This window comes from Anabas testudineus, chromosome 16 (assembly GCF_900324465.2).
Source record: "Anabas testudineus chromosome 16, fAnaTes1.2, whole genome shotgun sequence".
Classification (NCBI taxonomy): Eukaryota; Metazoa; Chordata; class Actinopteri; order Anabantiformes; family Anabantidae; genus Anabas; species Anabas testudineus.
The window spans coordinates 21,654,191-21,666,300 of NC_046625.1; the positions used below are offsets into that span (position 1 = coordinate 21,654,191).

At 42.4% G+C, this 12,110-nt stretch overlaps 1 protein-coding gene across 1 annotated transcript in view; it reads right to left on the reverse strand.

The window, feature by feature from the left end:
* The window catches only part of LOC113169592 (dolichyl-diphosphooligosaccharide--protein glycosyltransferase subunit STT3B-like), a 34,796-nt gene that overhangs the window by 2,467 nt on the left and 20,219 nt on the right, over positions 1-12,110 (reverse strand). Inside the window, exons 2-15 of the mRNA XM_026371140.1 lie at positions 11,439-11,547; positions 10,533-10,820; positions 8,848-8,913; positions 6,958-7,057; positions 5,215-5,313; positions 4,769-4,915; positions 4,469-4,517; positions 3,672-3,826; positions 3,132-3,343; positions 2,017-2,204; positions 1,760-1,931; positions 850-1,023; positions 482-595; positions 159-368 (exon numbers count right to left, since the gene is read on the reverse strand). Coding sequence (XP_026226925.1) covers positions 159-368; positions 482-595; positions 850-1,023; positions 1,760-1,931; positions 2,017-2,204; positions 3,132-3,343; positions 3,672-3,826; positions 4,469-4,517; positions 4,769-4,915; positions 5,215-5,313; positions 6,958-7,057; positions 8,848-8,913; positions 10,533-10,820; positions 11,439-11,547 — 2,083 coding nt within the window. The remainder of the gene's footprint in view (positions 1-158; positions 369-481; positions 596-849; positions 1,024-1,759; positions 1,932-2,016; positions 2,205-3,131; positions 3,344-3,671; positions 3,827-4,468; positions 4,518-4,768; positions 4,916-5,214; positions 5,314-6,957; positions 7,058-8,847; positions 8,914-10,532; positions 10,821-11,438; positions 11,548-12,110) is intronic.

Below are 12,110 nucleotides of genomic sequence, written 5' to 3' on the forward strand. Positions count from 1 at the left end.
ACCAAAAACAGTCCATTAAACACAAAGCAACACCATGGTGTTCTTCAGTAACCACTTCAACATGCATAAGTTCTCTTTAAAGACTAGCGGAGAAGCACAAATCAAAGTCAAACAGAAGACCAGGCAGAATCCAGTGGGTGATATCTGTGCTAACGTACCTTTTTGGAGGTGTACTTCTGTTTACTGGTGTTGGTGCTTCGCAGCTTGTGATCCACACGGTCTCGGTTCTCCAGCTTTTTGACCTTATAAATTCGGACCAACCAGTGCTCGGAGGTGAAAGCTTCCTCCAGGTGCTTCAGCTTTATGTCTTTGTTGCCGATCTCAGCGTTACGTGTTCGGTCAAAGCCCGGTGGCGTCCTGAAGTCCAACTTGACAGAAATGATCATCGGTGAATAAAGGTTATTGTTCCTTTTTTAAACCAATTTCATTGTGGTGAGATCACTTTACTTTAGAAGAGGAAACATTAGTAATAATGTCATACCTGCATCTCTCCAAAGCGGTAGTAAGACATTTTGTACATAAGGCAGTTGAGTAAGGTGGGGGAGCCGGCTTTGTCCACTCGGAACTCTCCCTGTGGGGTAAAGTAGTCACTTTCCTGGGTTGAGATAAGGAGACAGACAGTGGGAGACATGAGTGAACTCACACACACTTTGGCTGCAAAGTAAAATCATGGTTCCAACATCTTAAAGCACTTGGTTACTTGGCTTTGATTTCTTTCTGCAGACCACAGAGACATTAAACATTGATATGAATTCCACTTTGCAGACAGCCGTCTTTATTTAATATTTAAAACCTGCTGTATGCCCAGAGAAGGGACTGAAGTGCACCAATGTGTGACGTGTCTCTCACCCTGATGTCCCTTGGGTGCTCCCCCTCTGCAATGCGCACCATCCACAGGAACTTGTTGATGTCGTCACCCGAGTAGCCAATCACACCACCGAAGATGATCAGGACATAGTCAACATCCAGTGACCTCATGATTTCATAGGCTGCTGTCTCGTTTGAGGACATGGCTTTTCCCACCTGTATACAAAGTTGTGATTGTTGTAATTTTAGATCGATGTAATTTTTCCCCCCAGTTTTACCTGATTAATAAAAGGGGTGCAGATGGGACATGCTACACAGCTGATGAAAACTGGAGGTGCTTTGAGTGGTTCGAGTGTCCTCATGTTTCAGTAAATAACCCCCACCCCAGTGCGGAACGTAGGGTCTAGCAAAAGCTATAAAGTTGCCCTGTGGGAAGTGCAGGCTTTGGACTCAGTTTTGACTTCTTTATTCTGTCTCTGAATCCTACGACTTTTTGGAAGATCCATATTAAATTGCACTGCTGTGCAATTCAGTAGTGATACAATGTGTTTCCACTTGGGGGCGCAATAAACCAAGGCAACAGTGTTTCACATAGTTAAAAAAAACTCAATTGGGAGATGTAAAGTAAGGTATGGATACAAAGAGTGGTAGATGTAGTAAGAAATACACAACAAGAAACAAGTAGGACTACAAGAACGAAGGCAACAGATTTTCAGGGGGATTCTTGCCAAGCTATATTAAAAACTAAGTCTGTTTCAGCAACATGGTTGTAGACAACATTAAACAGCGAATTTCACAGGCTGAGTAGGACGTCCCATACTGAACCAGTCTTCATGAGTAAAAACTGGTGCATTGCCCCTTTAATTAAAGGTTCCATTCAGAGAATTCGTTAACAGAGGCAGAAGGTCAAATCTGATCAACATTGATAAATGTACAGCAGTACAACTCTGACCAGTGCTATATGACTGTTGTTCCATGTGTTGTTGTCGACCAGCGTGGTTCTGTTTGCCATGCCTGCTATCTGGTAGCCGTAGTCCCACCACGACATCACTCTGGCGTGTTCTTCGGTGTTCTGTCTCAGCCAGTAGTAGGCTTCTCTGAAGTCATCCAGGATGTTACGGGAGCTGGTGGAGAAAGTTACGGTTGGCCAGAGGTACAGTCATAGATGTGTACTGTATGTTTGAAAAGCTCATGGTGTTTTATCCTCACCCGTCATGGTTGTAAGATGCCAGTACGACACTGGGACTGGAGTAGGCATTGCTGGTGACCCAGGTACAGTGCACAGCAAACATCATGAGCAGCATCAACATCAGCATGGTGACTATGGACTTGATGTTGGGGCCCAGGCCCTCCTCTGCCTTCTCCTGCTCCGATTCATGCTTACGCACCTTCCCGGCCTGCAGGACACAGCACAGTGTCAGGAAGCCATTTTGTGAAGACTATCAAAACTGGAATGTGCAGTGTACAAATGCCCCATTAGTGCACTGCTACTAACTAAGTGTTCTCACACGGATAATTTATTGTTGTTGCTGGTTCAGGAGACCTGTGATTGGTTGGTAATGCATTAGTTCCACTGTATCGATTTGGAAGAAATGCAGAAGCAGCATGAGAAAAACACTGGACAACAGTGTTATTTGGTTTCCCAGAGGAAGGGCAAGGAGGAGAGTAATGAGGATACATCCATCCATTCCATATACCCACTTATTCTGTAGAGGGCTTTGAGGGAGGCTAGAGCTCTTCACTTTATCATACTCATTTTTTTGTGTTGTGACTGCTCTTTTGTTTTGCTGTTGGACAAAACCTATTGTGTATGTGTAGCTGCAAATAGACAGGGGAAGCTAAATGTGTATGACAGAAAACTATTCATATTATACAGTGACATGATAAATATGATATGTGTTAGCAGACTGCTGCCTATTGGAACATCTAGCAGAGACGGAGCAACTTCAGGATCCACGGAGTTGTGTTTCTTGTTCTGTTACTGTCATAAATTCCTGAGAAAAATCAGCTCTGTAGCTTCTACTGTAAATGCAATACAATGCAATTTGGTGGGAAGGAGGAAGGTGGTGGTGTCAGAGCTTTTCCACTGAAAATTAGCTGACTGCTGTTGCTGGAAATAAGCCTGATAAGAGCAGTGAGGCTGAACCAAACAAGTACATTTGTGAATGGAAATTAGCTGACAAATGCTCTGCAGAGTTGAGGGGGACTGCAGGGCCAAGTGGTTAGAATTTGTGGGTCTGTCTTTCACATTATACTTCTAGCTTTAAATACTTTGGTATGAGGCATGAAGGCCTGATTGAGCAAGCAGTCTGACGAGCCTTGACCTTGTCATAGAGGTTGCTGGCATTCTTCCTGTCGTCCTCGTCCCCGCTGTCCTCTGCAGGCGGGCTCTGCCTCTTTATGTCATCGCCCAGGTAGTGTTCGAAGACGCTGGAGAACGCGACGGCCGACAGCATGCACACCACTGGGGTCAGAGTCAGCATCAGGCGCACCATCACGCCGGCAAAATACACTGCGCTGATGGCGTAAAGCGCCACTAGTGTGGGGAAAGAACAGGGTGAGATAGAGAGGTTACAGGTGAACAGTTCAAGCTTGACGAGTTAAGTAGCAAAGTGCCTGTTAGAGCACCATGCTGACTAGATGGACATGGTGTCAACTAGCAGTAACTTGTTAGCATGCTGCTGTGTGGGTGGTTTTGGGACACCAACCCCAACTAGTTACACAGGTGGCTGAACACCTACAACCACAGGGTGCTTTATAGATGAACCTGTTGTTAAAATGTCTGCTTTATTGTACTTATACTTGGCTTTTAGTAGAAATTCAACAGTGTTTAAATACTTTGCATTGCACGACATGTCTCTTACCAAAGACACGTTCATCGTTGATGTTCTTGATGCAGAACCAGAGGCCTGCTGGGAAGGTACAGACAAGGATGTGAAGGTCAAAGAAGAAGGACACCCAGGTTGTAGGCTGGTGCTCCGATACTGATGCTATAATAGGAATGTGGATCTTAGCATAGCTGTGGATAACATGAAGGACAGAGAGAAGTGAGGCACTCCAGAAACAGAGGTCTATAAAGCAGTATCAGTGTCAATGCCTTATCTGCGTCAGTCGTTTTATACAAGGTAATAATTCATCTTATGTCCTTTAATATCCACTTGACTCATTCTGAAAGGAATGAATATCAATGAATATTGATAACAAAGCTGTGAGAGCTTAATCCAAATAACGTTTGAATGATGTTGCTTATCTTGGGTGTGTGGATGACTTCTTTTACAGAAGTGCAGCAACAACCAACTTCACACAAGAGGGTTTAGTTTTTTAGCTAAAGCTGCAGTCTGACAGTTCCCTGTAAGCCAGGGTCTGTGAGTGTGAAATGGAGCATTATCTGTTTAAGACTTTGTGATGGGGCTGATGGACAGGCTACATGGCAGTGCTGGTCCATAGCGCAGTATTTGGTTTCCATTTGATGTGATTTAGTAGACGAGGTGGAATGAATCTTCCATCAAACTTTGTCCCACTCCACCACTTTCTATCTAAACCAGTTAACTGATTCGTTGGTTAATGTGCTACAGCCCATTATTTCACGCCAGTTAATCACCTGTGGTCAGGAGTCTTCAGTCAAGTGCAAAAGTACAACACATAAATTCTCATGACTTACGCAGTATCCCAGAGGGAGTAGAAGCGCCCACTCCATGGAGCGATGTAACCTGAAGGTGAAACACACACACGCGCACACACACACACACGCAAAGCCAAATTACTACATGTAAATGGATACATGATGGGTCTTTGTCTCAAACACTGTGGAAGCCACTGTAGATGCCTATAGCAAATACAAACACCGGTGGTGAGGTTCAGTGTTAAATTTGAATTTAATCCAAAATAAGTTATTTTCCTGAGAAGAAAAGGTATGAGAGCCGTTCAGTCAACCAGCCTCTACAAGACAGTGTGAACCAACCTGTGTATGTCAGGTAGATGACAGAGAGAAAAACCACTCCAGCAGCCAGAGAGACTCCCAGAAAGAACAGAGTCTGGAACTCCTGTCGGGTCAGTCGATCCTTCAGGTACTGCAGGAAGGCATAGGCTTGAAGCAGCACAAACATACCTGCAGAGATATATTGCAAACAAGAGTGGGATAAAGATTTGAAACACAACCTTTGTTCAAAGAATTCTTATTTGACTGGCCATGAGAATATATATATTATAATAAATTGATATATTTTCTGGTATGGGACAAGAGCAGTAACCCAGTTCTGAATGATTTATGACACATGTAGAGATACGTTTTCTATAAAGTATAAACAAGCTGTTTCAGCAGTGAAAGTCACAAAGTAGTGAGCACTTCACTATTTCAATACCATTTTCCCACTTTCCACCCAAACCCCAGGTGCCTGATCTACTGACCTGCTGCGGCCATATGTTCACTGGTCCTGATTGGCTGAAAACCCACAAAGGGGATCTGCATGGACAGGACCAGGCCGACAATGTAGAAGGTGCTGTAAGCTGCAAGAAGACATCAACCAGTTACAATCCACTACTGACACAAAAACAGTTCATGTGAGGACATTCAACAGTTTACATATAATAACTTAAAATAATAACAAATAATAATTATTAATATTATTTATAAGGACTGTCTAGTCTTCCTTTTACACAGTATCCTTATCATTGTTGCAGACAAACGTACCACTAACGTGGTTATTTATCTCTTTTCGACTTAATTAAAGCAGGCTCTTTCCATCCTCTTTCTGGACACTTTGATTCAGCTATTAAGAAGCTGGCATGAGCATCTTTTGGCATGATCTGTAGCTGCATAAGGATGTTGGCTTTTTCTTTTGGAACAGCCTCCAAACAAGCCCCGTGAGGAATTATATCAGTGATGGTGTAGCTGCCATGAAAGGTACTGGAGTGTCCTGTCCTGAACACTGAAGATAACGGTATACTAAAGTAAAAGTTAGATGCATGTTTCATGTCTGTTTGCTCAGATTTGATTTAGTCACCATGACTCTGACTCTTTCTACCTTGGCTCGGTCCTGCTGAAAGTCAAAGTCTATGACAGACTGTACTCTACTTTCACAAAGTTTAAATTAGGGGGGATAACAGGGAATATTTTATGCCCCACCTCCTCTGTTAATGTTTTCTCCTCTGCTGCAGAGGAGATGTTGCACAAAGGATAATAAAATTTCAATTGGATTTCATTATTTCTGCTTTATTAGACAGGGAAGCTGGACCAACTGCAGGGTAGTGTGTGGCAGCAGTGTGTCACAGACTTGACTCCAAATCACAGTACAAGGTATGCATCACAGAACACGGTGAGCTATTACAACTTTGAACTAACTCAATTACGGAGTTGCTACAGGCATAATGTTCGAAGCTGGTCTTCAGAGAGAGAGAGAGCGGGGATGAGGAGGTGAAGGGAAAGAGCAGTGGGGAGGAAGATGAAGGAGGCAGGAGAGGGGACAACGATGGTAAAGTCAACTTGATGCTAATTTATTCATTTTGCCAGTGATCCCATTGGAGTTTGCAGGACCCACCAGTCAGCCAGTCTCTTCTTGCTCCTCTGTACCAGCCGATCTTACAGTGCTCGCTATGGCTTCTCTTTAATTCCACATGTCACAGCTTTTTGCCAATTTAACCTTTGCCAACTGTGTGCTTTTCACATTCTGATATGTCATTATTTCCACAGGATTATGAACCAGTATTTAAGGAGGGCTGTTGATTTGAATCGAAGCAATGGTATGGTGTTGCAGCATCAATAGGGAGCTGGGGTCAGGACTTGATTCATGATCAGTGAGTTTTAGTTCAGAGTGTGCAAAGATGCAAACTCTTTGAAGAGAAGACTGCTTTAATCTTCTCCCCCTCCCTCTTTTTTCCCTGCCTACATTTTCACTCTCCATCTCTCTACTATTATCGTGTCTCCCTTCTGCCCTTCTCTGGGGGATATGTGTAAACCTGATATCAGTCTCATTACAGACACAACATCGGCTGCTAATGGATGTTGTTAATCATCGATTACTGTGTTTGTGCAGTTACGTTACAACTAAAAAATAACAGGCTACTCTGGGTGGTGTCCCCACCTAAATGTTAATGGCTTTGGGTCTTGTGTAAGTAGAGAAAATACAGCTGTGTGCGTGTGTGTGTGCTCACCTATGTAGACTCTCCTACTAAAGCGCTGCATGAGCAGTAGGACGAACACGTGAAGAGGAATAAGGTTGATGATGAACACATAACCGCCCCAAGCTGAAACCTATGAAACACACAACAGATTTAATAAGAGCATTTTTCTAATTAATTCAAAGCTTGTGCAGTAACAATCTTTGTTGTATATGAGCACACACAAACACACATACATAAATAAACGGACACATTCATGGTTAGTTTACAGCTTCTTGCCATAATGGGACTTTCATCCCTTGCTGAGTCTGTGTGATGCTTTCAGCTGCAGTAGATAATCAGTATTGTTAGCAGCCCATGAATCCCTGTAGACTGGGAAACTGAAAGATGGCTGTATTTTCTCTTTTACTCACAACACACAAACACGCACATTCATTATGAGACATGTAGCAACAAGACTGAGACTGCAAAGCTGCATGGCCCACCTGAGAGCTGTGAAATTATTATGAGCTACAGCATTTAGACTGCCGTTCAGTTTGGGTTGTTGGTCCCAAAAGCCTCAATAGTGCTCAAACATACATCCTCACAGGTTTACAAATGTACAGAATGGCAGACACACACATGCATGTCTTTTTAAAGCTTTGAGCTTATTTGTTTCTCAGTGTCATGTAAGTGAGCATCTGCCAGAGAAGAGGAGCCCAGTTTAGAGCGTCATTCGTTCAAATGATTCATCGTGGATTCATCGCAGCTGGGCTGAATGGAAAAGGTTAACCAAAAGACTTCCCTTCTTGATTGGATGTAAATGGTTTTCAGTAATGTAAGTGCAACAAAATGTGAGGAACATCCAGAACAGCTCGATTGTTAGTCTCATCTGAAAAGGACCTACAAGAAGTGGGGTGATTTGGTTTTTCCAGAGTGGCTGTGTGATCCACGTCACTCTCCCTCTATTGTACAGGAACTCTGCCTCAGACTCACTTACCTCAGAGTAAGGGCAGAGACACACCTGGCTGATATCAAAGAACTAGCAGAGATGATGGCCAATTGCTGCGTAGCCTCACATCAACTTAATCTGGGCCAAAATGTGGTACTTGAACGCATAACAAAGACTACAGCCAATATTCAACTAGCATGTATGTTGAGAGGAGGAGAGAATGGCCCTCCTTACCAGCAGTAGCCTGATTTTGTCATTCAGTAAGGGAATGAGGAAGATCTAACTAGAAGATCTAAGTAACGGCAATTACAAACCATAAACAAAGACACAGACAGACAGTTCTGGTTTCTTCATTCCAGATGCCAGATGGACACATTGTTGAGAAAATATTCTCACATTTTAATGTTCAGATGAGATAAAGATAAACAATGAGAGGAACTTTCTGCATGTGCCCTCTTGACTATGTTGCCCCAACCAATCACTTTGTGACTGGATAAAAGCATGTCTGTGAGAGCAAGGTTTGTTCTATTACTGCTGATATTCTTTGTTCTGAAAGAATTATCACTGTTGCACCACTACCATTTTAAACATCTTAGATATGTTGTCTGTATGCTGCACAAGGTCAATTGCAAAAATAACTGTTTTATTAAAAGGATCTTTTGAAGAAGAATATCCAATACATCTCTTCTGCACTTGACCTACACAGAATGAGATATCTTAGACTGATCGGGCAGTCACCTGTCATGACCAATCAAGCTGAAAACTGTCCCTGTTTCAATATCTGTCCAATTGATCAGTGCGTCCTTCAAACTAGAGCCAAAAATGCTTCACTAAGGACTTTTAATGAAGTTACTTACTTTGAGAGACTTGATAAATGTAGGTCCAGATTTGTGTCTATGATGTTGCCATTTAAATTAGCTTTAATGTCACATTCCAATATGAATGCAGTTGTGATATTGTTACAGCAAACCAACATGTTTGTGTATTTTTACCATGTAGAAATAGGACAGGCAGCATCCGATGGCCCAGAAAACCGATCCTGTTTTCACCGACTTCACCTGCGGTGAACATAGAAAAGTATTAAATTGAGACATTCACACACTCTCATATGAATACACATTAACTGCTTCTATTAAGCTAAGTTGCTATGTTCACTATTTCTCTCTCTGGGATTTCATTGTGTTGCTGCTCACCCAAAACAACTTCATGAATTATTCACCATCATGTTTCGCTCTTTAATAACCCGCACAAAGTGGAGCGCCATGACCTACACATCTTTATCTTCCTGACTGCAGAACACGGCAGCTTCTAATGAAGGTTTAACAAGGCAACGTGTCCCGACTTAAAGGCACACATGGGAGCTGCTACTATTGGCTAAACATTGTTGAGAATGGAGAAGCTGAGCCAATCAATGATCAGCTGATAGATACACATAGAACAGAGACATTTTTCATGATGGTGACTCTGTACGCCATGGATTTAAAACCAAGATGTGCTTAAAGTGTAAAGCTTTAATTTAAGCGTTTGATCAAACATATTGTGTAGGAATTACAACCACTTATTAGGAGTGTAACAATTTGAAACCTTTGACAGAAATCAAAGCTCAAACAAACAGTCTCATGGTTCTGAAAAAGAGACAATGTCAACACTTCAGAATTTATTGTGCTGCTGGACCAAATTCTTCTGTGTTTCAAAAGTCAGCATTAGGAACAAAGTTAACAGCTCCTAGCAGCAATTACTCCAGATGTATTGGGTCAAAATGAAACTGTGCAATTGCGTAATACAGTGCTTCCAAAAAAGTATTCACAGCGTTTAACTTTTTTCCACATTTTGTTATGTTATAGAAGGGAAGTGTGGATCGAGGAAAAGATGAATGCAGCAATATGGAGAGACATCCTGTTCCAGAGCTCTGTGCACCTCAGGACAACAACCCCAAGCACACAGCCAAGATAACAAAGGAGTGGCTACTGGACAACGCTGTGAATGTCCTTGAGTGGCCCAGCCAGAGCCCAGACTTGAACCCGATTGAACATCTCTGGAGAGATCTGTAAAATGGCTCTGTACCAACGATCCCCATCCAACCTGACTAAGTTTGAGAGGTAGTGTAAAGAAGAATGGGACAAACTGCCCAAAAATAGGTTTGCCAGGCTTGTAGCATCATACTCAAGACTTGCTATAGCTATATAGAAGCTATAATTGGCACTGAAGATGCTTCAACAAAGTATTGAGCAGAGACTGCAAATACTCGTGTATATTTGTCGTTGCTGTTTTTTTTTTTTTTTTGTTATAAATTTGCAAACATTTGCTTTTTCAATTTGATATCATGGGGTATTGTATGTAGAATCTGTGGAAAATAATGAATTTAATCTATTTTGAAAAAGACTAACATAACCAAAAGTTAAGTAGTACTGTGAATACTTTCTGGGTGCACTGTAATTCACTGTGGGTTTGCAACTCTGAGCATTAAACATTGATTTGATCCATTGTTAAAATAACAATAATGATTATTGCAGCTTTACTTCATTGTAGGTAGATAAACATGAGTTTTCTGTATTGCAGCCTGACTATTTAACATCGTCTTAAGCTCCTCCTGATATGTTGGTCAAAACAGCAATGAGAACTGTTATCAAAAGCTGCATTATGGAGTGGAAAACTGATGAAGTATGCATCATCATACCCAGAGGTAGAAGGTGAACTGCAGGGCAAAGATGGCGATGCCTTCGTTGTCAAAGGAGCCAGCCACAGAGCGGGAGATGTAACCAGGGACAATGGCAATGAAGCATGCTGCAAGCAGCCCCGCTCCCCGGTTCCACAGCTCCCTTGTCAGCAGAAAGGTGGAGATGGAGGTCAACCCGCTAAATACAGGGGCCAGGAACACACACACATCCCGGATGTGGACAGTGATGTGCAGGAGGTTGAGGACATAGTGGATGAGGCCTGCTGTGGCCATAAGGCCTGGGTACACCTGGAGGACGACGAGAAACAGAAGGGAAGAAGAGGGCAGAAGTTATTCAGACTCTATTCAGAAAGGGCAACTCAAATCTCATTTGCCTACTCATTTTATATGTCAACTGTTATCAATGAAGTCTGAATACCCAGAAAGAATCTTTTCAGTCTGTCCTGCATGTATTATGTATTTGATGCGACGAGCAGAGTAGTAGTGTTGACAAGCTGACAGCAGCTCTGAAAAACTGAAAATGCTGCTTCATGCATCTTTTCACAGCTGTGACTGCAAAATGCCATCATTAACAGTTTGAATGAGCCATTTGACAGTAGGAAAAACAAAAACTAAATCATGTTACAAGCCTGTTTCTAGTTCACAGAGGGGCTGGATAGATAATGTGTTTTCAGCAGCCTGCCTTACCTCTACAACTGAAGTTCTGATGAGAGCTAGGGCTGCTGTGTTCTCTCAAACTAAATAACTTAGTATATGCAAAACTGAATGTGTGGGTTTAAGTGAATGACTCATTAGAAGGACAAACAATATTTTTGGTCATAACTGCCCAACCCACAGTTGTACATTCCTACTCCCACATAGCAAGAAGAACACACACCCACACACTGCATAAAAAGAAACACTGACCGTGCCCCCCACTATCCTACCCAGTGGGTACCAGGCGCGTTCATCAAACCAGTTGAGGAACTCATAGAATCCATTTGTGGAGAGGTAGTGAGTCGACCTGTAGTTGAACCTGCAACATTAACAGACACAGAGAGAGGGCTGATAAGACAGGATTTTGAAACAAACAAAAACATCTGCAAAAGAATAATGCATATTGGTTTCTGACTATCGAATTTCCTGTGAATGAAAAATTGTCAAAATGCCACATTTGAGTTTCATGGAGTTCTTGGATAGTTTTGAGATTTAATGCCACCAGCATGCTTTACTGTAGGATGCCCCTGGGTTCCTCCAGGAGTGACTCTTAGTATTCAATCGAAAAGTTCAATGTTTGTTTCATCAGACCAGAGAATCTTGTTTCTCATGGTCTGAGAGTCCCTCAGGTTCATTTTGGCAAACCTTTATTGAGGAGTGGTTTCCATCTGGCCACTATACCAGACAGTCCTGATTGGTGGAGTGCTGCAGAGATGATTGTTCTTCTGGAACATTCTCCTCTCTCCACAGAGAAACACAGGTGGAAAAATGTCACGGATGATCAGTGAAATTAAGCCCAAGGATTTTCCCTGACACATGAGAAACTGAAAAGGCTTAGAGTGGAGAGCTACCATCCTTCTGTCCACAGAGTAACTCCTTCCT